This window comes from Brassica napus, chromosome A7 (genome assembly GCF_020379485.1).
Source record: "Brassica napus cultivar Da-Ae chromosome A7, Da-Ae, whole genome shotgun sequence".
In the NCBI taxonomy this organism is placed as follows: Eukaryota; Viridiplantae; Streptophyta; class Magnoliopsida; order Brassicales; family Brassicaceae; genus Brassica; species Brassica napus.
Window position 1 is genome coordinate 2,505,337 of NC_063440.1, and position 26,221 is coordinate 2,531,557.

Here is a 26,221-nt window from a genome sequence, read left to right on the forward strand (position 1 = left end):
GTTTTACTTTTTTGCTTTAATTTCTTGGTTGCTTTGATATGTTGGTTGCTTTGATTTCCTGTTTTATTCCAGTTATCTTTTGATTTGGTTGGTATCGTTTCATGCTCTGAAAATTTTTGCTATATCATTACATCCTCTGACTCTTATGTGTTATGTTATAAGTTCGTTTTGTTACAAAAGGTTTCAACTTAGGTTCGAACACAACATTATGGACAAAGCTTGGGTACATCTAAACAGGTAATGAGCTTAAGCGTATATCTCATGTTTCATTTGGTGATTACCGACTTAACTTGTTTAATTTTGTTTTTCTTTTGATTGTTAATGGCAGAGTTGATCCTGGATATGAGAGAGGGGCTTCAAAGTTTGTCCGGGATGTGGCTTCAGCAATGGGAGGGGTTGATGTTATTGTATGTCCGTGTATTGACTACTGTAACATAGTTCGACGTTCAGCAAGTGTGGTACTTGATCATCTTGTTTCTAGGGGTATGGAGGAGGGTTATAAGATGCGGGCTGATTGGTATCTACATGGAGAGTTGAACGAAGAGGTTGCTGATGAAAGCAAAGGAAGTGAGTGGAACGATGAGATCTATGGGTTGTTCAGAGCTGCTGAGTGTTTTGATGAAGAGTTAGCTGGTATGGGGAATCTATCTGATATGGCAGAGGGAGAGGACAAGAAAGAAGATGAGTTCTTGGCAAAGCTAGCTGGCGCTGAAACACCATTGTATCCGAGCTGTTCAAGCCATAGCAAGTTATCTGCAATTGTTTCGTTGTTCAGATTGAAGACTCAGAATGGATGGTCTGACAAGAGCTTCAATGATTTGCTAGAGACCTTGCCAGACATGTTACCTGAATAAAATGTCTTGCACACATCACTCTATGACGTGAAGAAGTTCTTGAAATCATTTGACATGGACAACGAGAAGATCCATGCCTGTGTCAACGACTGCTGCCTATTCAGAAAGAGGTAAGCTCGATAAGTGTCCTAAATGCAAGGCTTCAAGGTGGAAGACTAATGTCCACACGGGTGAGACGAAGAAAGGCGTCCCACAGAAAGTTCTCCGTTACTTCCCTGTAATACCAAGACTGAAGAGAATGTTCCGGTCTGAAGAAATGGCCAAGGATTTGAGGTGGCACTTTACCAACAAAAACAGTGATGGAAAGCTGCGTCATCCTGTTGATTATGTGGCATGGGATCATATGAATGCCAAATACCCTACGTTTGCAGATGAAGCAAGGAACCTGAGGCTAGGACTTTCAACAGATGGGTTCAATCCATTCAACATGAAGAACTCGATGTACAGTTGCTGGCCTGTTCTGCTAGTTAACTACAACTTACCTCCAGACCTGTGCATGAAGAAGGAGAACATCATTCTTTCTTTGCTGATTCCTGGTCCACATCAGCCTGGTAATAGCATAGATGTGTATTTAGAACCCCTAATCGACGATCTTAACACTCTGTGGAGCATTGGAGAGGTAACATACGACGCTCTTAGTCGATCAGCTTTTACACTAAAGGCGATGCTGCTTTGGACAATCAGCGATTTTCCAGCTTATGGGAATCTAGCAGGCTGCAAAGTAAAGGGAAAAATGGGGTGTCCGTTATGTGGAAAAAATACAAAGAGCATGTGGTTGAAGTTCAGCAGAAAGCATGTGTATATGGGTCATAGACAGGGTCTGCCACCAACTCACAGTTTTAGAGGAAAGAAGAAATGGTTTGATGGAAAAGTAGAACAAGGGAGAAGGGGAAGAATACTTACTGGGCGTGATATTTCTCAACATCTGAGAAATTTTCACAATGATTTTGGAAATTTCAAACGGTCTGCCAGTAAGAGAAAAATGATGCAGGGTTCAACTGATTTAGGGTCTGATATTGAGGGTATGTCGAGTGAATCAGATGAAGAGGAAGAAGTACTAGTAGATGAGGATGAGTTATCTAGATGGAAGAAGAGGTCAATATTCTTCAAGCTACCTTAGATTATTATTTCATTTGCTTAATTTTTTTTCCTCATCACTTTATTTTCTTAACTTAAATATGATGTTTTCTTTCTCATGTTAGGAACTCCCGGTGAGACACAACTTAGATGTAATGCATGTGGAGAGAAATGTTGCTGCAAGCTTAGTTTCAACGTTGTTGCACTGTGGGAAATCTAAGGATGGTCTTGCCGCTCGTAAGGATCTGGAGGAGCTTGGTATTAGGCCGGATTTGCACCCTAGAGTGCAAGGAAAAAAACCAGGTTAGTTACATCTCCAAGAATACATAAAGATAACTGTTTATCACATAATAATAAGCTTTGTGTTGGGTTTATGTTACAGAGAGATGACAATGAAGTGGGGGAAAACTCGGCTGCAAGAGTAAGTAATTTATATGAGATCAATGGCATTTTTTTCTACTTTACACTACTCTTATACTTTTACAACTGAACATTTAACAGAGTGTGAACAAGATACCACAAAAGAAGTGTCTTCTTATTGACTGGGTTGATGAAGATGGAAACGTTGCTGAGGGTCGTATCATTTCTTCTGACCCTGAAGACATAGTGAATGACAGTCGATTAGGTCCTAATGATGTTAAAGTCTTGGTTGATGAAGCTACTGAACCTGAAGCATTCCTCTGGAGACCTGTGACTAACATGTGCACAATTAAGGAAGCTGTTGGTCATATTATTGCATGGCCGAAGAAAAAATCCGTGGAACTAGGTTTGGGGCTTGAACATGAAGACATTGCACCACTGGTAAATGTTTTTCATTCTTGCAGTTACATAGTTAATAAGGTCATGATTTCGCCTATGATAACTTCTTTTTCTGAATGTGTTTGATAGGGCTCAAGAGCAAATTCTCTCAACAAATGCAAACTTCTGGATTTGTCTGATGATAGTGTAGTTGTTGGTGAAGGGCGTTGGCAGACAAAAGAACCAAAAGCATTGGTTAATGGATGTTGGGGTCAAAAACGGTTACGACGGAATTACCACCCGAAAATCCTCGGAGATCGTATTTCCGAAAGAGTTAGTAAAAGAAGGGATGTAATTTTCGTAAAAATAACTTATACGAGATTTTTACGAAGAAGTATCCTTTGGGATTCAAAACGAACGATCGTCCTGCTCGGTCGCTACGTAGCGACCGAGCTCGAGCCAAAGCTCATTCGCTACGTAGCGACCGAGCGATCGTCCCGCCCGGTCGCTACGTAGCGACCGAGCTCGAGCCAAAGCTCATTCTCTACGTAGCGACCGAGCGATCGTCCCGCCCGGTCGCTACGTAGCGACCGAGCTCAGCCAAGCTCGGTCCCTACGTAGCGACCGAGCGCTCGTCCCGCTCGGTCGCTACGTAGCGACCGAGCTCGAGCCAAAGCTCGGTCGCTACGTAGCGACCGAGCGATCGTCCCGCTCGGTCGCTACGTAGCGACAGAGCTCGAGCCAAAGCTCGGTCGCTACGTAGCGACCGAGCTCGAGCCAAAGCTCGGTCGCTACGTAGCGACCGAGCGGGACGATCGCTCGGTCACTACGTAGCGACCGAGCTTAAGCCAAAGCTCGGTCGCTACGTAGCGACCGGGCACTCGTTTCGCTCGGTCGCTACATAACGACCGGGCTCGAGCCAAAGTTCGGTCGCTGTGTAGCGATTGAACCTTTCCGAACATTGATATGACACCAGTCCTTGCATCCTCGTCAAACCTTCGAATGCTATCTCCCGAAGACCGTAGCAAGCGCAGTCCATGTTTCCCGCTATTCTAATTCATCGATCAAACTTTGCGGATTAGAAACCGCGGAAAACTCGTAGTAAACGTGTCGAGTCGGAAGACGGCCCAAAGGGACCTAAAACACGACTCGAGGCCTATCCTACGATTTTTCCTAACCAAAAGCCCGTGAACCACAACATGGTTCACGCTTGGCCCACGAGGAAGGATAAATGTCAAGTTTTCGCGGATAAATACGGAAGTTTTGAAGATAATTGTGAAGATCGGGAAAAATGGAATATCTCCATTTTTACGCTATGACGGCTTAAGGGCAGAAGAGTAAAAGCGTAAACCGACCTTGGAGCTAGTATATAAGGAGTCCTTGGCGAGGAGCAGGGAGAGAACTTTTTTCAGAGCAAACTTAGCACTTAGAGCGATTTAGGCAACTTTCCGTTTTTGTTATTTCGAGCTGCGACTCAATTAGGTTTAGCCGTCTTAGGGTTGCTAGAACTAAGAATCTCGCCGACAGCTCTCGAGCCCAGGCTTATACCTTGTTGTAACGCTCATACGCAGATTCGGAATAAGATCTACTTTGCTCTCTTTTCGATTTCTTATCTTTATCGTTGTTATTCTCGTGTTCTGATTGCTTGACGTGTGGTAATTAACAGATATCCGGGTCCTCTGGGAAACTAGGGTTTTCTTAGTTTCCTTATTTAAACGGAAATCGACAGTGCGAATTTCGGTTCCCACAATGGACTTCGTTGACCCCTCCCAAGGAGAAGCCATTCCCGGTCCTGGTCCATCGTGGAGTCGAGGAAGAGGATGCAAGCAGGACTACTGACGAGTTTCCGGGAATACTTTAACTGCTTTAGGTCCTAGAGGAAGTCGACAGTGCGAATTTTCGAGAAACTCGTCAGTGGTCCTGCTTGCATCCTCTTCCTCGACTCCACGATGGACCAGGACCGGGAATGGCTTCTCCTTGGGAGGGGTCAACGAAGTCCATTGTGGGAACCGAAATTCGCACTGTCGATTTCCGTTTAAATAAGGAAACTAAGAAAACCCTAGTTTCCCAGAGGACCCGGATATCTGTTAATTACCACACGTCAAGCAATCAGAACACGAGAATAACAACGATAAAGATAAGAAATCGAAAAGAGAGCAAAGTAGATCTTATTCCGAATCTGCGTATGAGCGTTACAACAAGGTATAAGCCTGGGCTCGAGAGCTGTCGGCGAGATTCCTAGTTCTAGCAACCCTAAGACGGCTAAACCTAATTGAGTCGCAGCTCGAAATAACAAAAACGGAAAGTTGCCTAAATCGCTCTAAGTGCTAAGTTTGCTCTGAAAAAAGTTCTCTCCCTGCTCCTCGCCTAGGACTCCTTATATACTAGCTCCAAGGTTGGTTTACGCTTTTACTCTTCTGCCCTTCAGCCGTCATAGCGTAAAAATGGAGATATTCCATTTTTCCCGATCTTCACAATTATCTTCAAAACTTCCGTATTTATCCGTGGAAACTTGACATTTATCCTTCCTAGTGGGCCAAGCGTGAACCATGCTGTGGTTCACGGGCTTTTGGTTAGGAAAAATCGTAGGATAGGCCTCGAGTCGTGTTTTAGGTCCTTTTGGGCCGTCTTCCGACTCGACACGTTTACTACGAGTTTTCCGCGGTTTCTAATCCGCGAAGTTTGATCGATGAATTAAAATAGCGGGAAACATGGACTGAGCTTGCTACGGTCTTCGGGAGATAGCATTCGAAGGTTTGACGAGGATGCAAGGACTGGTGTCATATCAATGTTCGGAAAGGTTCAATCGCTACACAGCGACCGAACTTTGGCTCGAGCCCGGTCGTTATGTAGCGACCGAGCGAAACGAGTGCCCGGTCGCTACGTAGCGACCGAGCTTTGGCTTGAGCTCGGTCGCTACGTAGCGACCGAGCGGGACGATCGCTCGGTCGCTACGTAGCGACTGAGCTTTGGCTCGAGCTCGGTCGCTACGTAGCGACCGAGCTTTGGCTCGAGCTCGGTCGCTACGTAGCGACCGAGCGGGACGATCGTTCGATGTGAATCCCAAAGGATACTTCTTCGTAAAAATCTCGTATAAGTTATTTTTACGAAAATTACATCCCTTCTTTTACTAACTCTTTCGGAAATACGATCTCCGAGGATTTTCGGGTGGTAATTCCGTCGTAACCGTTTTTGACCCCAACAGTGTGGGTATATGCAGTGCTCGTAGATGATGCAGAAGTTTGGAGGAAATCAGATGAAATAGAGTGTTTGAAAGATGCACACGATTCATCAATTGCATGGCCAATTGATAAATTGGTCATATTTTAAGCTGCTGTAAGTATTCTTTTTGTGTGTTTAAACCTGCATATGTAATTGCATAACTGATCAGAGTTTTCGTTGTTGCAGCAGCTGAGGGAATGAAGAACTTAGGTCCAGATTTAGCTAGTGTTTAAGCTAGGCTAATGAACTTGATGTATGATATTATTGCTTATGACTTTGGTTTGTGTTTTAGAACTGCATCAGTAACACTTATGTGTAATGACTTATGTATGTCAAACTTATTTTATGAAAGAGTTAGTTTGTTATGAAGCTTCTGCTTTTTTATTACAAATTTTCGAAAATGCAAATTCATAGCTCGTAGACAAAATAACAATAGCTAAAAAAAAACAGTTATGCTTGTAAATCATAGCATTAAATATTTCATATAATGTAAACTATCATAATATATTTCTAAGCTATAAAAAACTTTAGTATAGCACTTATTCACAACAATTACCAAAATAAGCTACTGCTATTGTAGACGTTGCTACCATGGCACGCAATACGTATCATAACCAATTTGTAACAAAAAATAACCGTGCCGTAGATTCATTAATAACATCAGCTAATTAATGCTATCGTAAACGAACATTTCGTAGCATCAAAGAAAAACGCTATTATAAGGGAGCTACCTATGATGGCTGCCGTATACACAGCAGTTGTGAATTCGCTATCAAAACTCTAACATAGCATATAATCCGCGCTAACAATGAGCATTTTTCTTGTAGTGTTATAAACTTTCATTTGGAGCATTCGGTATTTTTTTCCCTTTATTCGTGTATTAAGTAATCAGATTTGAAAGCCCTTTCAAAGAAAAGTGATCAGATTTGTTTATATCATATACTATCAGTGGTCAGTGAGCAGGTAGAAATACTTATCATTGAATGTTTACGTAATTAACAAATATCAACATGCAATGCTTTATTTGGTTAGGTGAAGAAAGACAAAAGAAAAATTGGCGTTCTTGATATTTTAGATCATTAGAATAAATTGATATCCCTTATATTGGCTTATATCAAAAACATACACGAATCCACCGGAATAACCAACATAAAAGTGCACTACACATTATAAATCATTTTTTTTCTAGTTGGAACATAATCATCATATATGCTTTGAGTATTTTTTTTTCTGTCAGCAAAATGCTTTGAGTATAGATAATAAGAATAAAAATCATTTGTAATAATTTGGTTCTGAGCGAGTACGAGACAGCTATCGTAAGAAAGAAGTCTTTTCGATTGTGTTTCAGCAAACATAAAATTATTTCTTTTATAATTCTTTTTTTTTGTTTTATTCACTCTACAAATTCAAAAATTCACGACAATATTATAATTTTTTTTTTGAAATATTATAATTTAATTCAAATATCATCATCTTTACCATGTATTCACAAAATAGCATTATTTTAATATCATTAATCAAAATTAATAACCAACTTCAAAATTTAAAAATACTAGTTTTAAATGCATTAACAATAATTTATACATCTTTTTATCTCGTTTTACACATACAAACCATTTTTCTTGATTATCTTCTCTCATTTTATCTTGAAAATTCAAAATTTTAGATTTTAAGATTACGTGTTCACAAAAAATATATTTAAGTTTGAGATACTTGGTCAATAAGGAATAGGTATTTATCATTAGAAGTTATGAATGTTAGAGAAAATAAATACAAACTCTCACCGAATTTATGTATGATATATGGATATTTTCAGATTTGTTTAGCATAGAAAATTTCTTCGAAAATTCGTTTCATCGAAAAAATTTGTAAAAGAATCATCTAGTCAATGCATATGTTTTTTTTTTTTTGCAATTGACTATTTTGTGAGTTTTCCTAAAAAAAACGTTTTAGAATTCTTTCTAACTTGCTTTGTAACAAAATAAATTTGATTAGAATTCCCAAAAAGTTTCCGCATAAGCAAGATTAGTTTTGTATTGAAAAAAATCTTGCAGAAAATTGACTTTTTGTAGTAGACTTATAAAAATGTCTAGTGAGTTGATTTATGAAAAAAAACACTTCACATGTTAGAAGAAATATCCGAGGTGTCACAAAAAGTTTTTCCATATCAGTTTTCAATTAACAAAAAATAATAAAACATTAATTTTAAAATTAATTAATTAGAAGATTTTTCCAAGAGTTCTATTTTTGTTTCGAGATTTAGTTCAAACCCTTAGTTTTGAGAGAAACTTCTCTTTAAGTTGTTTCCAATATATTTTCTTTTAAAGATTTTAGATAGTAGTTTTAGATTTTATTTGAAAAATTTGATTGCTATTTTTTTGGTCTAGAGACAATTGTGGTTGCATAGAGCAGTATTGGCCAGTCACACCAATCACCCCCAATATAACTAATAAGAAACTGATTTCTACAACCATGATTTGTTTAATTTTGAATAAATTTATTTTCATTTTCTTTATAACGAAAATGAAAATCAACTTCAAATTGGAAAGAGCAGTTAATCTAATAAAATATAAATTATCTAGATTAATGTTTGATAAATTAAAATAACATTTTAGTATTAATTATTTTGATATTTTAATGAATTAATAAAATATGATGATTTTAGCGTTACAAACTTACAAGTTTAAAAATGTTTTAATGTAATCTATTTTGGAAAATCTAATTTTCTTTTAATTTCCAGAAACTTTTAATTCTTCGGTCAACCAAGAATTTGAAGGAAAAGAAAAACATTAACCAATTAGAGTAAGCTCAATCAAAGCCATAGATCACTGGTTTCAAACTAAAAAAAACGACCTCACGCGCTTTAACTTCCTCTCTCTCTCTCTCCTCTTTTCTTCCTTCCTCTGCCTAAAACCCATAAATGACTGTTAAACAAATCAATGGTCTTTACAAAGAAACAAATCATTTTAAATCAATACTTGCTCCATTTACGGAGATCTATAATCTCTACTTTGAAGACGAGTTTCGTTTCTGTATCCTCCATTGATTTGGGTTTCTCGAAATAGTTAACACGTTCAAGACTTTTGATCAAACCGCGTGAAACCAAACAAAAAAAGTGTTAGTTTCCGCAAATGTGAGTTCAAAGACAGCTCATCTTTGATCACTCTTTCTACAAACTACTTGTGTTTAAGTAGCGAAGCAAGTAAATACCCAACAACTTGGTCTGAAGGAAAAAAAAAATAGTCGCTTGAGTTATGTTGGAGTTGAACGGTTCTTTGCTTCGCCAGATGAGTTGCCTCTGTCTCTGGTGGTTCTTTGCTTCGACGCTGGTGGTGGTTATAGCGGAGGAGACGAAAGTGGCAGAGAGACAGCTTAATCAGACGCCGACTTGGGCTGTTGCTGGTGTCTGCACCTTCTTCATTGTTGTCTCTGTTCTTCTTGAGAAGCTGATTCACAAAGTTGGAACGGTATGGTCTTGTTCTTGGAGGATTTAATGGAAATGGGTTGTCTTTAACTCGAGAAAAGGAATTATCTTTGTTTCGAGATTTTGGCTTTTATGTTCTGTCTGAATTGGTGTATCTGTCCTGTTCTTGATTTAGGTTCTATGGGACCGGAACAAGAAAGCTCTTCTAGATGCCTTAGAAAAGATCAAATCAGGTAAACGTTGTGATGTCTTGACTAGTTTGTCTGTCCATTTCACTTCTGTTTGGACTGAAAGTCTTTGACTTCCTCTTTGCTGCAGAGCTGATGGTTCTTGGATTCATCTCTTTGCTTCTGACATTCGGCTCAAGTTTCATTTTGGAAATTTGCATCCCTTCACATGTTGCTCATACGATGCTCCCATGTCCTACAACCATCGAAAAGGAGGTAGATGAGAAAGGGGAAGAAGGTCACAGGAAACTCTTGTGGTTTGACCACAGAGTCCTATCAGAAATATCTGTTCCAAAGTGCAAGAAAGAGGTGAGAGTTATGTTTCAGATTTTTTTTCTTGCTGTTCCAAAGATTGTGAAAATAAAAACAATACGTGTTGTGTTGATGATGATGATTTCAGGGTTATGAACATCTTTTTTCTAGCAAGGCACTTCACCAGTTGCATATACTCATATTCTTCTTAGCAATTTTCCACGTTTTCTACAGCTTCTTGACTATGATGCTTGGGAGGTTAAAGGTACTTATAAAACCGTTACAACTTTATAGTTAGTTTGGCATCTCAGTTTTGGTTTAGTTATAGAACTAGGTGGTGTGTGTGTTTTCAGATTCGTGGATGGAAACATTGGGAGAAAGAGACATCATCACATAACTACGAGTTTTCTGTTGGTACATCTCGTTTACTTTTGAGGCTTGTTCACCTGAGTTCTGATCTTGAGAATTCTGATTAGTGACTTTGTTATTGTTGCAGATACATCCAGATTTAGACTCACTCACGAAACGTCGTTTGTGAGAGAGCATACTAGTTTCTGGACTAGGATTCCATTCTTTTTCTATATAGTAAGAATTAATTATCTATCAACCTCTTGTTACTTTTTTCTTAGCAAACTCTAGTGGGAAACTGTTCATAATCAAGTTCTCACTTTCTGTAAATACAATGTTTTTTTTTTCAGGGATGTTTCTTCAGACAGTTTTTCAGATCTGTCAGGAGAACAGACTATATGACACTGAGAAATGGATTCATTGCTGTGAGTCTTCCAAATTACAATCATTTGGTTGATTTTAGTATATTTTTTGCTGCTCTTGCTGAATCTCTGTGTTGTTGGTTTGTGCAGGTTCATCTAGCTCCAGGGAGTCAATTCAACTTCCAGAAGTATATCAAAAGATCCTTAGAGGATGATTTCAAGCTGGTGGTCGGCGTCAGGTAACTAACTTCTCTTACAACACTTAAGCTAAGTAGAAATATATTCTTCTTCTTGTGTAGTATCACTGACATGATTTACTCTTCTTGCAGCCCGGTCTTGTGGGCATCTTTTGTCCTTTTCCTTCTCCTAAACGTTGAAGGTTAGAATCCTGTGTGTATATAACGTTACTGAGTGAGTGGACTGTGTTTTTAATCTCTTGAATTGGTACCTTCAGGCTTCAAGATATTGTACATTGGAACTGCATTGCCGGTTATCGTAAGATATATTTGTCTTTCAGCTTACATACAAACTTCTTCTATTCACAGTGTTTTGATCAACTTGTTCTTGTTCTTGATCCACAGATAATATTAGCTGTGGGGACAAAGCTTCAAGCGATCATGACAAAGATGGCTCTCGGGATCACTGATAAACATGCGGTTGTTCAAGGAATGCCACTTGTAAAAGGCAACGATGAGTACTTCTGGTTCGGTCGTCCACAGTTGATTCTGCATCTCATCCATTTCGCTTTGTTTCAGGTACGTACTTATTAGAAACATGAGTAAAGTAACCACACAACAACGCAACCACATGTTCTGTCCTCACAGATTATATTGAATGTTTTTTTATTTTGCAGAACGCTTTTCAGATCACGTATTTCTTCTGGATATGGGTAACAACTTTGCTATGTCTTTGCTTTGGAGTTTCATTTGTTACAAGAATGACCAATCTTCTGTTTTTTTCGATCAGTATTCCTTTGGAAACGACTCTTGCTACCATCCTGATTTCAAGATTGCACTTGTAAAAGTATCCATAGCGTAAGACTCTTAACCTCATAGACACAAACACATGATCATACTACGAATCTTGACTCTTTTTTTTTTCTTGCAGTTTAGGAGTGTTATGCCTTTGCAGCTACATCACACTCCCTCTTTACTCACTCGTTACTCAGGTAACTTTCCTTTGTTCATAAACCTAGAAAAATCAAGCATTTCTATTAGAACTTTTTAACCAAGAAATCTGCATATATACAGATGGGTTCACAGATGAAGAAATCAGTATTCGATGAGCAAACATCAAAGGCTCTGAAGAAATGGAGAATGGCCGTGAAGAAAAAGAAAGGCGGGAAAGGTAGCACCACCAAGAGACTTGGTGGAGATGGAAGCGTGAGCCGTACGGCATCAACTGTTAGGTCTTCTTTGTCTCTACGGTCATTGCAGCGTTATAAAACTACAGGACATTCGATGAAATACGAAGGACTGGACCCCGAAACATCAGATCCCGATACAGAGAACGAAGCTTTCGCGCCTCCCATGCCTCCAAGCATGCCAACGTCTCCAGGCATTGAGCTTGCCACTGAACTAGAGACCAAGACCGGTGAGACTAGCTGTGACGGTGAAAATAGTTCTAAGGAGTTCTCTTTTGTCAAGCCTGCACCGAATAAAGAACCATCGCAAGACCGGTCAGATTAGCCCTGACGGTGAAACTGATTCCATATTAGATATATTTTGTCAGGCCTCGGCGGAGTTGAGAGCCATTGTAGTAAAGAATAGTTACTGCAGATAGTCATTTTATGGTTTATTTATCTAAATGCTTTTGTAAATCAATGCCGTGGTAGAAAAGTTAAGTATTGACCGATCAATTAAGTAAGTTACGGTTTTGTCTTTTTCATTGATATGAGTTGTCATTTTCCCATTCGGAAATACCCAAAAATATCATTAAAAAAGTTAGGGTTGCCTGCTTATTCCCACCCACAGACACACAAACTCTACTTATTTCCCCCAAAGTATTTACCTCTTCATAAGCTCACCTAAGCTTATAAAGTCTCATTCATATCTCCCCCTAAGCTTCATGCATTTCAGAACCAAGCTTAAACTACAAACATAAGTATACAATTTATATTATGAATAAAAGAAAACAGAAAACACATAGAGTATTTGCATTGTATACACAAACAATATTCTCTAATTAGCTATCTACCATTTGATACTATTAGAAACTGTACTTAAAAATTAATGAATCTACTACTCCTAACACCGGAGAACGACGACTTAGGAAACTGTCCCGGACCGTCCGATCTCCACAGCTGAAGCGTCTCGAATCTGGACCTCTTGATCCGGGTCCCCATGAACGGCTTCTCTGGATTCTGTACATGCTGACGCCAGACGCGGCGGCCAATTGAGAAACAGAGGTGGATCTCTCCTCAGAGATCCGGCTAGAAACAAGTTCGGATCTGCAGAAGGGAGCTCGAAGAAGCTGCCGATATTTTTTTCCCCGAGAAATCAACAGTGAGATTTTTTTTATGGATGAATATCAAATTCGTTTGTTCTTTATGAATATCACAAAACGATTATATGTAAACTGAAACCAAAAGCAAAGAACCAATGAGATGATAACGCTCAGATCGGTTTCGGAGCAAGGAGGCAGAGAGGGATAACTTTGCCTTAAAGACCTTGAGGCTTTGTAGGTAATTTTGTATCTCTATTTTTCTGTAGTGGGGTCCATAATTTTACTATTGGTTATTTGGCTAATTTTCAACTTCTTTATAGGTATTCACCCAATTGACTCACACATATATGTTGCACCCCTATGTTTTATAACTTTCTATTATGACTTGTACAAGGTACGACACTAAAAAGATAAGCATTTTCTTGGTCTTTTTAAAATAACTGGATAGGAGTAAGAAATGTAGTATTTAGAAGAGTACCAAAAACCCTAGTAGTATTTCGTACTCGTTGATGATTGTCTGCCTTGCAAACCTGAAATACAATTCCTCAATTTTTCCAAAATAGAGTTAAGTAATTTGTCGCTATATGCAATTTTATAATTGTTAATCGACCCAAATATGTTATGGAAACCATCTTTACCGAACAATAAGTAGTAGAAGTATGCCCAGAATTTCCCCAAAAAAAGAAGAAGTATGCTCATGATTGAACAAAAGGAGGTGCATGATGTATATGAATTTGAGATGGTTGCAGATTGATTAATCGAGCATTTGAGTGGTAGAAGCGCTACTGTGTCTTGTTTTTAGTGGCTAAAATTGCAAGTGTGTGAATTTTTCTTTTATTATACAGGGGTATTCTGACCCCCATAAAAGTAGATTCAGATTAGCCATGTGTTAGCAGCTTATGTTTTTAGTCCAAGTGTCGGTTTCTTGTCCTTGTCGATGCCGCAATGTTAATTCTCCAGTGACCGAGACTCAAACCCTGGTAACTTCACCGTATTGGGCTTTGCTCTCAAGTTAATTGATAGACCATGGATTTTACCTACTTTTAGCCATAGTTTATAAGTGTTTTAATATATATTTACTACTATATAGAGTTTATTTAGAGTGTTTACAGGTTCAGGTACGTTCTGGAGAAATATGGTGATTTTGGAGCATTTTGAGGTGCAGAACTGTACAGACCCATCAGATGTTTAGCTATAGATGGCGACCTTACCACTGTTAGATTGTGCTCATTGTTTGATACAAGATAGAGCTTTGTGTTAGCTTTCCAACACCACTAGTTTGAGGTCAATCAGCATCCTGTAGAAGAAGTTATGTCCATTTTACTGGAGAGTGGTCAGTTTGCCTCGCGAGAGGAAGCTGTCGAGAAGAGGAACGTATGTTGATCGATGCAGAACTCTTCACATCAATCGATATGGATGCCAGAATGCGGGGAGAGCATATTTTATGACCAATTTGGACCCAGAAGTCACCACATATTACCAATATACCCCTGGACGACCAGAAACCTTATTTTACTGTTTTCTAAGCCATTGTTGACGGCTATGCTTCATACTATTATAGAGAGAGAGAGAGCTTAGAATTGGAAAGAGAGATCTGTACACCTTGATAGAGGAAAGATCTTTAACTCCCTTTGTTTCTTTACTCTATTTTGTTTATTTATCAATTGCAATATTATTCAGACCATCATAACCATGTCTTTTATGAATATGTCTGAGTAATCTTACTGTTAGATTTAGGTTTCTCATAAGGTTGATATATGTATAGCTAGTTTGAATTGTTGTTAGGGGGATTTAATTAGTTTTTCATCTAGCTATTCTTACTACTAAGCTTAAGGTTGATAAACCCTAAAACTTAGATCTTAGGATTAATTGAGATCAAGCCATTGCTTGACTCAGTAGCTGAAATTAACTAGTATGATCTAACTGACTAGATACAGACGAAAGTTGGTCTAGTGAGTTAGAGAATATAGATCAACCCCATTCGTAAAGCTTTATGGAAAAAGTATTGATCGACACAGCGATAGCCCTGTCGATCGATATTTTGAAAGGTGTATCGATCGATACTCATAACGAATTATCGATCGACACTTTCTCATGATTAACATACGAGAGTTGAAATCAGAGATCCAAATTAGATAATCAGATTGATTATATCCTAGTTTGAATTCAAGAACGATTAATATCAATAAACCCCTAAAACCCAAATTAAGTATTTACTTATCGTACCTAAGAATATACATGAATCTAGCTATTCTCCCAAATGTCAACAACCTCAAAACAAATCAATCGAGCAATAAACTTGCTCACCACTCCATTTACTGCTTTAAAACTTATAAGACATTTAATCTAGATTTATTTCAAGACCATAATCTATTGTGTAATCCTAGAGTCTCTGTGGATTCGATCCCTAGGTACTACATCCGAACCTCTTATTTGAGAGAGTAATTCACTCCTTAGGATAATTTGAGTGATATCATTAATCACCACCAAACCACAAATCCTGATTTTTTTTCTTTTTGAAAATATTTTTTTTTTCTAGAGACAAATGTGCTTAGCTGGACAGAGTGGAAATTTACAATGTATCTATAATTATTTTTTAAAAGAAAATATGTCTATAGTTATTTGTATATAGAATTTTCTCTTGACTTGTAAATCAAATTCTTTTCTATGATTCAGAGGGAACTTGTGCTTTAAACATTTATTTAATTTTCCTATTTATGCAGGACATAGAGGTGGTGATAAGAATCATGTGGATAAATTAGATGTTGAAATACATGGTTGTACAATTCACATGTGGTTTGCACATCTTTTGTTTTGTCAATTTTCGGGCCACAACAGACCGGCCCGATAGCCCTTAAGTTCCCACAAAGGGGAAAGCGTTAGCTAGGAGGCGGAAAGGAGGCGAACCTCTAACGCCAAGGTCCCTAAGGGATTCTCACTAGCCATTGGGCTATGAACAACTCGGCACATGTGGTTTGTACATCTAATCTATTAGAACTGAAGTACAAAATGATACTTGCCTATTTTTAAGTAGATTCTTACAGATTTTGATTCCTTTTGCCTAGTTATAACCAGTTCATTTATTTTTTTATTTAAGTATCGTATTACATCTTTTAAGTTCCTTTTTCACTTTTCTAAACTACTTAATTAATTATATTTACCATAATAATTCGATGTCATTTATTTTTTGTATAAATCATAATAATTTTACGTGTTTAAATGAAATTAGTCTATTAGTAGCAAGAAATCAAACCGGTTAACAAAATTGTTTTTATTTGTTTACAAAATCAGTTAGACATTGACATTCAAGCATATGTCCGGCTACATATAAATTTTTACGGGTATCGGGTTTTTAGATTTTAAAATTAAAATATGTTCAGGTATTATAAATTTTCAAATATGATTCGGTTTGAATTCTTCTGAATCCGTGTAATTTTCAAATATTATAACTTATATGTTTAAAAATGTCACTAAATAATTTATAAAGAGGTAGAAACTAAACTCGCACGGGCGTGCGGGTCAAGCTCTAGTTATTTTCTTATAAATAATTAATGTTTTCTTTCTATTTTTCCTTTTTATTAATTCTGTTTTGTTTAATTTGTTACTTCTATTACTAAATTTCCCTTATAAATGGTATAAAAAATTTATATTTTGAATGCAAACAAAAGTCTCATATTAAAATTTTAGAAAAACAAATGTTTAATATATAATCGGACGTCCAACTCTAATTAGTACGAGGATTTTTAGGAAGGAGCCAAAAACCAAATACATGCGGGCTTTGCTTGTTCGATCCAAAATAGATAATATCGTACTAATTGTCGAAAAATAAATAATTGGACAAAAACTTCAAAAATTCCAACAATTATATAGAACTGGGATGACAAAAATATGCAAAAAGACCAAAATATCATTCGAACTCGAGATCAACGATGGGAATTGGGAGAATATGTGGCAGACACCAGTTAAAGATCTTGGAAACTTTGGTTGTGGGAGGAGCATCCTCAAGGTGACTTCGCGATTAAGGGGTGCTAGAGACTTGTATCAAAAGTATATCTCTAACGACGATACAAAGATTATGTGGATATTCCTAATGGTGTTACAAGGCTAGGTGGATAAATCCTAATGGTGTAACAAACATTAGGTGAAGAGTAATGTTGGTGATTATGGCGGTACAATACGTGTGCCGGCTTTCGCTGGAGATTGGAAACCAAGGGTTTGTATGGTACTTGGTTTGAGATGAGGTTTGTTGTTAATGAAAACAAAGTCCCACAATTACAGTTTAAAGAAATAATAAGGGTGACTGGTTGGACTGTAACTATAAAAAATTTAGTGTAGAACTTGGTCTTTAGGATTTTTTATTTAGCTGTGAGAGATGTAGTTTTAAAATTTATTGATACATCAATATTTTTCTATAATGAAAAAAATTTGCTTTAGAAAATAAGACTTTTACAGATTTTTTTTTTGTAACTTGCTAAGTTTAAAAACCATTATAAAGCATGATTGGTAATTTTAAAAGATGTAAATAAAAATTAAAAGTAAAGACAGCTCCTACAGTCCAACCAATCGACTCTACAACTAGTATATAATAGAGTGTAAAACTATAATTAGTACGAAACCTTTTGGGATGAAGTCCAAAATGAAATCCATGCGAGTTTTACTTATTCGGCCAAAAATGAATATTATCATAATAAATGAACAATAAAAAATTGAAAATAGGTTTGGAAAAGCCAACAAGCTATGATATGTAGACATGGTATCTCATATAAAATGAAACAATATATCAATTATATATTTTGTTGGTTGTTCTATTTTGGTTTACCTTCGCATACCACTTCATGCTTTAGCAATATAGTGATCTTCTAAATGTAAAAAAAAACGTTTATTGTGTATTCCATTTCGCAAAACCATAATTAGAAAAATTAAAACATTCATTTCCGCCAAAACCCTAACGAACTGCTTTCCAAAACTTAAGAGAAAAATGACAAGTTGGATGGCTCCCTTGACCTTTGAAGAATGGTGAGCGAGCGGTAGATGTAACGCCTTTCAAAATGTCACATCCACACTCACCAGTCACAAACCATGAAACTGCTCCTTTTGATTTTTTTCTTAAACTGTCTTGACGTGAATATAAGACACGTACGCATTTAATCACCACATTGTTATTGGTCCACTCACAGGTCCACAAACTCCGTTTTCTTCGATTCTTTATTATACGAAAGGGAACAAAAATGGTAAATACATTAACTTGAATTTAGAAGGCATGCATTAATGGGAAGGAACGTAAATGCAACGTACATACATGTTAATCCCTCTTTGTATTTATAGGACAATAAGGTTCTCTTTAATATGGAGAAAATAGCAGGCAATATGGGGTCAGGTCCAGAGCAAAGCAGAGAGGGGCTTCTCAATCTCTCTCGGAAAAGATACTCAGGTTTCGGATTTAATGAGTCAAGACGACGCTTCTGCGGGATCTGTAACTTGTGGCATTCTGATCGTCGGAAGCTCTTCTTTGCCGTCAAGATGGGAATGGCTCTTGCCATTTGCTCCTTCCTTATTTTCCTTAAAGAGCCTCTGCACGCTGCCAGTAAATTCTATGTCTGGGCCATCCTTACTGTTGTTGTGGTTTTCGAATATTCCGTAGGTATTTTATTCGATCTCGGTTTTTACTATTCGATTTTGGGGAGGGTGTTTGTTGTTTGGTTGGATCTTTACGAGGTTTTGAGTGTTCTAGGAAATTCATTTCATGGCAATTTCCCCTGTGCACCAATCCTAGTAAGATTATGGCGCTGGTTCACTATACATTCTCTTCTATTACTAAATAGGAACTTACTAATCCCAAACTGTATTTGGATTCTGTCTCTCTATTTTAACTATTCGATTCACAAATTTAGCGGTGTTGGCCATGTTCAGGCATTTATTATCACATAGACATTTGAACTAAACCAATATTTTTAAAATCGGATAGGTAACTAAACCAAAATTATGTTGGGTTATGGTCAATATGGTTAGACCGTACGTGTTTAATCAGATTCAACTGAATTTAACTTAATTCGATCATACAATAAAATTAGAAATAAATCTTCTGCAAGTTTTCGAACTTAATAAAGTTTAGTTATTAAGTTTTTAATCAAAATAACTATGAAATAAAATCTAAGTACAAACCAATGGAAATCAAATATAAAATCAATATTTTGATTTCAAATATAAAATCAGTATTTTTACTTTAAATATTTATTACAATGAGTTATGAAAATTCAAAAAAAGTTTAAAATAAGAAAATATTTATCATACTACAGGTTATTTCATTGCCTTTAGGTTTTGGCGTTTATTTTCCACTACAAATTGTCCTTGTAAATTGTGTCTACAAATTAAAAACTTAGTATAATTTAATATTTTACCCAAAAAAAACTTAGAGGTTGATTGTTTTCAGTTTCTAGATTAGTTTTTGGTTTTTGTTTCTTCAAAAACTATTTTCTATCCAATCAAGTTTTTGATTCTCTAAAAATTAGGAAAACTGATTTTGCAAAAAACTAGTTTTAAACCAATCAAGATTTTGACAAAAAAGCTTTCCTATAAAATAGGGAAACTGGTTTTTGGATCTTTTGACCAAATTTGAAAGAAAAACCAAAAACCATGTTTTGGTGGTTTTGGAAAGCGTACGATAGTTTTCATATTTTTTTTTCTTATTTTTGTAAATATCAATATAAAATACATGACCATTATATGTATATACTTTCTATCTTTTTGTTTAAGTAATTTTTTTTCTTATTTTTGTAAATACATGACCATTATATGTAATTATAATAACTATTAGAATATATTAATTTTTAAAATAAAAAGTTGCCATTCAAGTTTTAAAAAATAAAAATAATTTAGATATATTTATGATTTATATTTTAGTATAATGTAAGTTTTTTTAATAAGATATAGTAACTAAAAACACGTTAATGCATTTTTTATGTTTTAAATAAGAATCACAATATTTTGATCAATTTTAATAGTAACTTCTAAATGTTTAATTTATTTTTTTGTTGTATTATTTTAAAACAATGTATTACTTGCTTTTTTGAAAAAATTAAAAACTACAGCAAAACCAAAAACCAAAATCAAATCTAAAAACCAAAAACCAAAACAAAAAAGCTGAAAATTAAAAATTAAAAGCTAAAAACCAAAAACCAAAAACTAAAAACTAAAACCAAAATCTAAAAACCAAAAACAAAAACTAAAAACTACCCCAAACAATCATCACCTTATTTGTGCCACTCTTTTCATTAGGGGTGGGAACTTCGGTTATTTTCTGGGTCGGTTAGGGTTCGGTTCAGTTTGGTTAGTTTGGTTCTAGTATTTTTCTAATTGAAATAAACCATAGTTAGTTTGGTTTAGTTCGGTTCGGTTTGTGTTCATTTCAGTTTATATTCGGTTGGGTTTGTTTTTTGGATCAGTTTAATTAGGTTCTTCTTAGTTTAATTTTTTTAAGAGAAACTATGTAAACATAAACTATGCGAACTAAATTCAATATTTTTGAAATAAAAACCTTTAAAAAGTCAGAAAAAAATATATAAGAGTTAAAAAATGAAAGCTAATTAAAATAAAAAAAAGACATCATTAGTAATGTCTCTTATATCATTATTTAAAAACCTGTAATGAATCATCTTACATGTGATTCTGTGGAGAAGAATTTTTTTGTTTAATAAATTTTGCTTTAGGTTTTAAGTTTTAGGTTTAGTTTTAACATCCACGTTTACATATATAAGAATATAAAAATACAAACTTTTCTATTTTTTTTAAATCAAATATTTTAATGATTACATATTCAGTTAGAAGAATATATTTTAATGAATGAATAATGGAAAATACGTGGTTTGGTATTAGAATTTTAGTATATTGGTATTACTAATATTTTTAATTTAAATAATTACAAAAACACATTGGTTTTTGGGTTGGAGAAATCTTCAACCGAATTGTTTGAAATAGACTTTGGTTTGGTTTGAATCGGTTTCGGTTCGGTCGGTTCGGTTCGGTTTTTTTGTCTACCGCTACTTTTCATCCACTTAGATTCTTGCATGTTTAATTCGTAGGTGCAACGTTGGTCAAAGGGTTCAACAGAGCTTTAGGCACATTCTCTGCTGGGGGACTTGCTCTTGGCATCGCCAGGCTCTCTGTTCTATCAGGAGATTTCGAGCAATTTATAATCATCATATTCATTTTCATTGCAGGTTACCGAATTTCATTGACTGATACGTCAGGTTTTTCTTTATGTAGATAACAACACTTTCTATATGACCTTGATCTATCAGGTTTCAGTGCTAGTTATTTGAAACTCCACCCAGCCATGAAGGCATATGAGTATGCGTTCAGGGTGTTCTTGTTAACATACTGTATCGTCCTTGTTTCTGGAAACAACACGGGAGAGTTCTTTAGTACCGCGTATTACAGGTCTTTGTTTATTGTGCTTGGTGCAACCATCTGTTTGGTTGTGAATATATTTATATCTCCAATATGGGCCGGGGAAGATCTCCATAAACTGGTGGCTACAAATTTCAAAAGTGTAGCAAATTCACTAGAAGGTAACAAACATAACTTGGCATTTCATTTTCATGTGCTTTAACTAATTTTCAGGTGTTTTTTCGTACACATTTAGGATGTGTGAATGGTTACTTGCAATGTGTGGAATACGAGAGAATACCTTCGAAGATTCTTACATACCAAGCTTCAGATGATCCATTATACAGCGGGTACAGATCAGCTGTTCAGTCTACAAGTGAAGAAGATTCTCTGGTATGTTTGAAACTAAGACAACTAGCTAAAACGAATTTGGATGATATTAACATTAAGATCTCTTTATTTTAATGTTTGTGTGGCAGCTTGAGTTTGCCAGGTGGGAGCCTCCACATGGACCATACAGAACGCTTAACCATCCCTGGATAAACTATGTGAAACTTAGTGGTGCAGTAAGGCATTGTGCTTTCACGGTCATGGCAATGCATGGCTGCATTCTTTCAGAGATACAGGTTCCTTATCATTACCATTTCATGAAATCCAAATAAGAGTTTTTAAAGCTTAAAAGTTGAATCAGTGTTTTAAAAATAAGGCTTACGAGTTAATGTATATTTCTTTAATGAAAAACCCAACTAATTATTTTTAACTCTTTTTGGGGTCTTGTTACAATTTTTCTCTAGAAGTCTAAACGAATAAAAAAAAAAGGACAACTTGAAAAATACTCTATTAATAGTTTAAAATTTGAAAATTACACTTTCATTTTTAGTTTTTGAAAACTACAATTTATGAAATGTGAAAAAGACATTATTATCCATATTAAATATTTGAATAAATAAAATAAAAATTTGAAATTAATAAAATTATTATCGTTAAAAATAGTGGTGGTAAACATGAAAATTCCCCTAAATTAATCTATGTTGAAATAAATGTGTTATTTTACCATTTCAAAATTTAAAATATAAATTATACTGTACTTTAACCTTCTAAACCTTATATAAAAAAACTTTCCCTACAACATCAGTTTTCTTACTCTTATACAAAAGAAAAGTCACGTCATTCCCAGAAAATATATTTTTTCTTGTGACAAGTATTCTCTATCAAGAAAACTTTAAATGAATAAAAGAAAACGAAAGTTTACAAAATCGAATTACAATCAAAGACATGGGTGAAGAATTAACAAGCCTGAGACTACGTAAACTAGAGAAAACGAAAATGTTTTGCAGAAAGGAAAACTAAAAGATTAAAAAGAAGAAGATGCAGGAGACGCAGCTTATTTCTTTTTTCTTCTTCTTAAAAAACAAAATTTTAAGATATATTTAAAAGATATTGTGTAGATATTATTAAGATTTTAAAAGAAACAATTTTTGTTAAAAATATTTAATTTAAATATTAAATAAATTATGCTGATTAAATTTTTGTTAATAATATTAAATATTCAGATTGGATAATTTAGTAAATTTACATATAACAAAGTGTATTTTTCAAAAAAATTTAAGTAGTGGTGTAGTTTTCAAACTAAAATCTCATAGAAGTGTATTTATCCAAAGTTTTCCTAAAAATATGTAATTTCGATTTTGTTTTTAACTTGGTTTGTTGGAATTTTCGTTTGCTTTTGTTTTTGATTCAATTTTTATACGGAAAAGGGTTTAATCAGTATTATAATTTATAATTGTCTAGTATGTATATATATTTTATACATAACTGTATATACACACATAATATATAATATATTATTTTAATGAATTTCAGTTTATTTGGTTTGGTTAAAAATGATTTTGGTTTCGGTATTTGGGATTTCAAAATAACGAGATCAAAATTTAAAAACTGTAAACAAATTTTGTTGATGAGTTTAGGAATTAGGGTTACTGATTTTGGTTTGGTTTGCCCCTTCTGGGTTTATTTACGCACCCTTTAATGTGGAAGATTAAATTGTTTTTCTTAATTTCTTTGCATGCTATAAAAACATTGTATTTCGCTTACTTGGTGATGTAATGAGCTATGTAATTTGGCAGGCAGCTCCAGAGAAACGACAGGCTTTCCGTCACGAGCTTCAAAGAGTTGGCAACGAAGGAGCAAAAGTTCTGCGTTTGATTGGAAAAAAAGTGGAGAAAATGGAAAAGTTAAGCCCCGGAGAGATTCTTAAGGACGTTCAAGGTGCAGCAGAGGAACTACAGATGAAAATAGACAGTAAATCTTACCTTCTTGTCAACTCAGAAAGCTGGGCGGCTACTAAAGAGCAAGCTGAAACAGAAGAGGCTCGAGGAAACAATCACAACGAAACCAAGGTGATCAAATCACTCAGTCAGATTTGGGATACCAACAGTAGCAACAGTCATAATCCAGCCAGTGCTAGTGAATCTCAAATATGGGTGTCAACAGAGAGTATGATGCTAAGGAATCGCGAGATGTGGCCAAGTGTGTCTTTCATAGACGGTTCTGTGGTAAATGAGATGGAAGGCAAAATATACGAAAGCGCGAGTTCTTTGTCTTTGGCTACGTTTGCTTCCCTTCTGATCGAGTTTGTTGCAAGGCTGCAGAATATTGTCAATGCCTTTGAGGAGCTTAGCACAAACGCAGATTTCAAAGATCAGGTTAAACAGACTCCTGCTAACGTAGTAGATCAATTGTAATTAATTGTGGAAAATAATTAAGCCACTCAAACGGTTATATTTCACTTATGGAAGCAAAGGAATAATTTAATTCACAACCAGATTTCTATTACTGCTTCAGCTGTGTTCCAGGTCATTGATCGAGACATGAGGAATAATAGTCTAGTTTTTACCGCCACCACCACAGCCTCTTCCGGATCGGTTAGCGAATAAAACTAACTATTCATTAAAAACAATTTTGTTGTGCTTTTAATGATATAAGACATGCATTTGCGTATTTAAAACTTTGTTTTATTATTATTTTGTATATTATTTCTGTAATCAATATTAAACTTTTGATATTAATGGAAATATTTACCCAAAAAGAATATTTGTACAACAACAAAATAGACTCGATATACGTGTTTAGTGGGTTTAAGAAAAAAAATTCAATCTCTCTAATTACAATTTACACAGCCACATTGCCCTACTCAGCTATCGAACTCAACTCCACCGTAAATTTCCTCCTCCCTTTACCGCCACCACCAGAGCCTCTTCCACCGCAACCATATTATGCCTTTGTGGTTAAGATAAGCTTGTGCTTGTAGGCTAATTTGGTGGTCCATCTTGTTTTTATTTCTTTTTACCAAGATGGCTCAGTACTAAGATCTTCTTGTAAATCTTTTATTCATTTCTATGATATTTAAAATTTAGCAAAAAAATTAAGAGATATTTTTTTGCAGAAGTTGAGACCAAGTTCTGAGATAGGTGCAATACTGGGTTGTCTGATTTTAGGTTTGAAGAAAATGAAATATTTTTCTAATGTTCATTTTTGTTCATTAAATTTTCAGGTCTTTCTAATAGATAAGTAACGCATATCATTATAATATGATTTAGTTTTATGTATCTGACTTTTCTTCATGTTGCTTTCCTATTTTTCTGTTTTCCCAAGATTATATATACCACCATAAACGAAAAGAAATGATTTTTAGCCCACACATACATTGATCTGAACAACTTTTTAGGTCACCAAATTATTGGGTCAACCACGGATTAGTAAATTAATTACTTTTAATATGTAATTATATATTGTCTATTAAAGATATAAGAGAAATTTTGCAAATCACTTGGTGTCTTTATATTTTACTTTCGTTTCACACATAAAATATTTTGCAGTTAATAATTTTTGTAAAATATTAGGAGAGGACATATAATGAAACATAGCAAGACATAAATCTCATAAGTTTTGGATATCTAATACCAACAATACGAATATATTTTAAATCAAAATAAACCAAAAGTAAATATCAAGATTACAATATATTTTTGATAACAAAATTAAAATAATATTAAATCTCATTAACTAAATTTAGTTCTTTCTATCATCTTTCATTATATCTTCTTCATATGGTAAAGTGAAATGTTCATCAAAACCTAAATATCACAATAAAATAGTTTACTTGATGTTATCTATGATTTTACAAAATTGAATAAGATCAATGAATTTGATGTACAACAAAACGTTATTTATTTAGAAACATGTAAAATCAAGAAAATAAGATAAAAGTCGGGTTTGCCGGTCCAACCACGGCTCTGGGTCAGGCGTAAATACAAAATGTATATTGTTAGACTGCACATAAGGCTATTAAATAAGGTCAGTGGTGTTTAATTTGGATATCTCTTGTGAGATGTGGGCTGAAAATGGTTTGTTTGCTAAGCATAGGTCAAGTACATGGAAACACTTTCTAAGGTTGGTACAATTTGATAAGGTTTGCAACAGGTAATGGTGAAAGTGTGTATTCTAAAGAATTTGTGAGTTCTTGTGTTTTCAAACTTCTTCCACATGTTTAGACTATGTTTTGTTTGACGATAAGGAACTGATGAGTTTGTGGAAATTGATATATCATGATTTTTATAGGTTTTAATCATGATATAAATTCTTATTTAGAGTATATATACTATGTTTTGAGTCGTTTTTAGAGTCTTTATAGGCAGCTCCCCGTGGTGGCTCTCTAGTGGTGCTCTGGCGACTCGGTTCCGGCGCGGCAAGGAGAGAGAAATGGCTGCTCGGATGCGAGGAGAGAGAGACACGCATGGAGAGAGAGAAGGGAGAAGAGAAAAAATTACATTTGACGGCTATGTTTTTCTCACACACTCTAGAAATTTGCATGGGCTTTCTCTGGAT

The 26,221-nt window shown here is 35.3% G+C and overlaps 2 protein-coding genes and 1 long non-coding RNA gene across 3 annotated transcripts; 2 read left to right on the forward strand and 1 right to left on the reverse strand.

The window, feature by feature from the left end:
- Positions 1-8,494: 8,494 nt before the first annotated feature.
- On the forward strand, positions 8,495-12,391 carry LOC106447251 (MLO-like protein 8). Its single transcript, XM_013889143.3, has 15 exons — positions 8,495-9,358; positions 9,491-9,548; positions 9,634-9,851; positions 9,943-10,059; positions 10,148-10,208; positions 10,291-10,379; positions 10,493-10,567; positions 10,655-10,743; positions 10,834-10,883; positions 10,959-10,999; positions 11,086-11,259; positions 11,358-11,393; positions 11,471-11,538; positions 11,612-11,672; positions 11,755-12,391. Exons 1-15 carry the CDS (start codon positions 9,146-9,148, stop codon positions 12,190-12,192), a joined length of 1,788 nt encoding a protein of 595 aa, XP_013744597.1. The 5' UTR covers positions 8,495-9,145; the 3' UTR covers positions 12,193-12,391.
- A 225-nt stretch (positions 12,392-12,616) lies between these two features.
- LOC106361199 (aluminum-activated malate transporter 6-like) lies at positions 12,617-24,235 on the forward strand. The gene is made up of 6 exons (XM_048737294.1): positions 12,617-18,590; positions 21,028-21,165; positions 21,247-21,516; positions 21,591-21,727; positions 21,814-21,960; positions 23,461-24,235. Exons 1-6 carry the CDS (start codon positions 18,296-18,298, stop codon positions 24,076-24,078), a joined length of 1,605 nt encoding a protein of 534 aa, XP_048593251.1. The 5' UTR covers positions 12,617-18,295; the 3' UTR covers positions 24,079-24,235.
- LOC125576706 lies at positions 23,265-23,856 on the reverse strand. The gene is made up of 2 exons (XR_007315145.1): positions 23,647-23,856; positions 23,265-23,529 (listed from the first exon to the last, which is right to left on the reverse strand). It is a non-coding gene; the product is annotated as an uncharacterized LOC125576706 (long non-coding RNA).
- Positions 24,236-26,221: the final 1,986 nt, after the last annotated feature.

Excerpts from the sequence above, each read along its gene's own strand:
- LOC106447251 (XM_013889143.3), top strand. The coding sequence starts at position 9,146 with ATGTTGGAGTTGAACGGTTCTTTGCTTCGCCAGATGAGTTGCCTCTGT. Across the intron at positions 10,209-10,290 it reads TAACTACGAGTTTTCTGTTG|ATACATCCAGATTTAGACTC; the intron begins GTACATCTCGTT and ends TTATTGTTGCAG. Across the intron at positions 10,380-10,492 it reads TTCCATTCTTTTTCTATATA|GGATGTTTCTTCAGACAGTT; the intron begins GTAAGAATTAAT and ends TTTTTTTTTCAG.
- LOC106361199 (XM_048737294.1), top strand. The coding sequence starts at position 18,296 with ATGGAGAAAATAGCAGGCAATATGGGGTCAGGTCCAGAGCAAAGCAGA. Across the intron at positions 21,517-21,590 it reads TGTAGCAAATTCACTAGAAG|GATGTGTGAATGGTTACTTG; the intron begins GTAACAAACATA and ends GTACACATTTAG. Across the intron at positions 21,961-23,460 it reads GCATTCTTTCAGAGATACAG|GCAGCTCCAGAGAAACGACA; the intron begins GTTCCTTATCAT and ends GTAATTTGGCAG.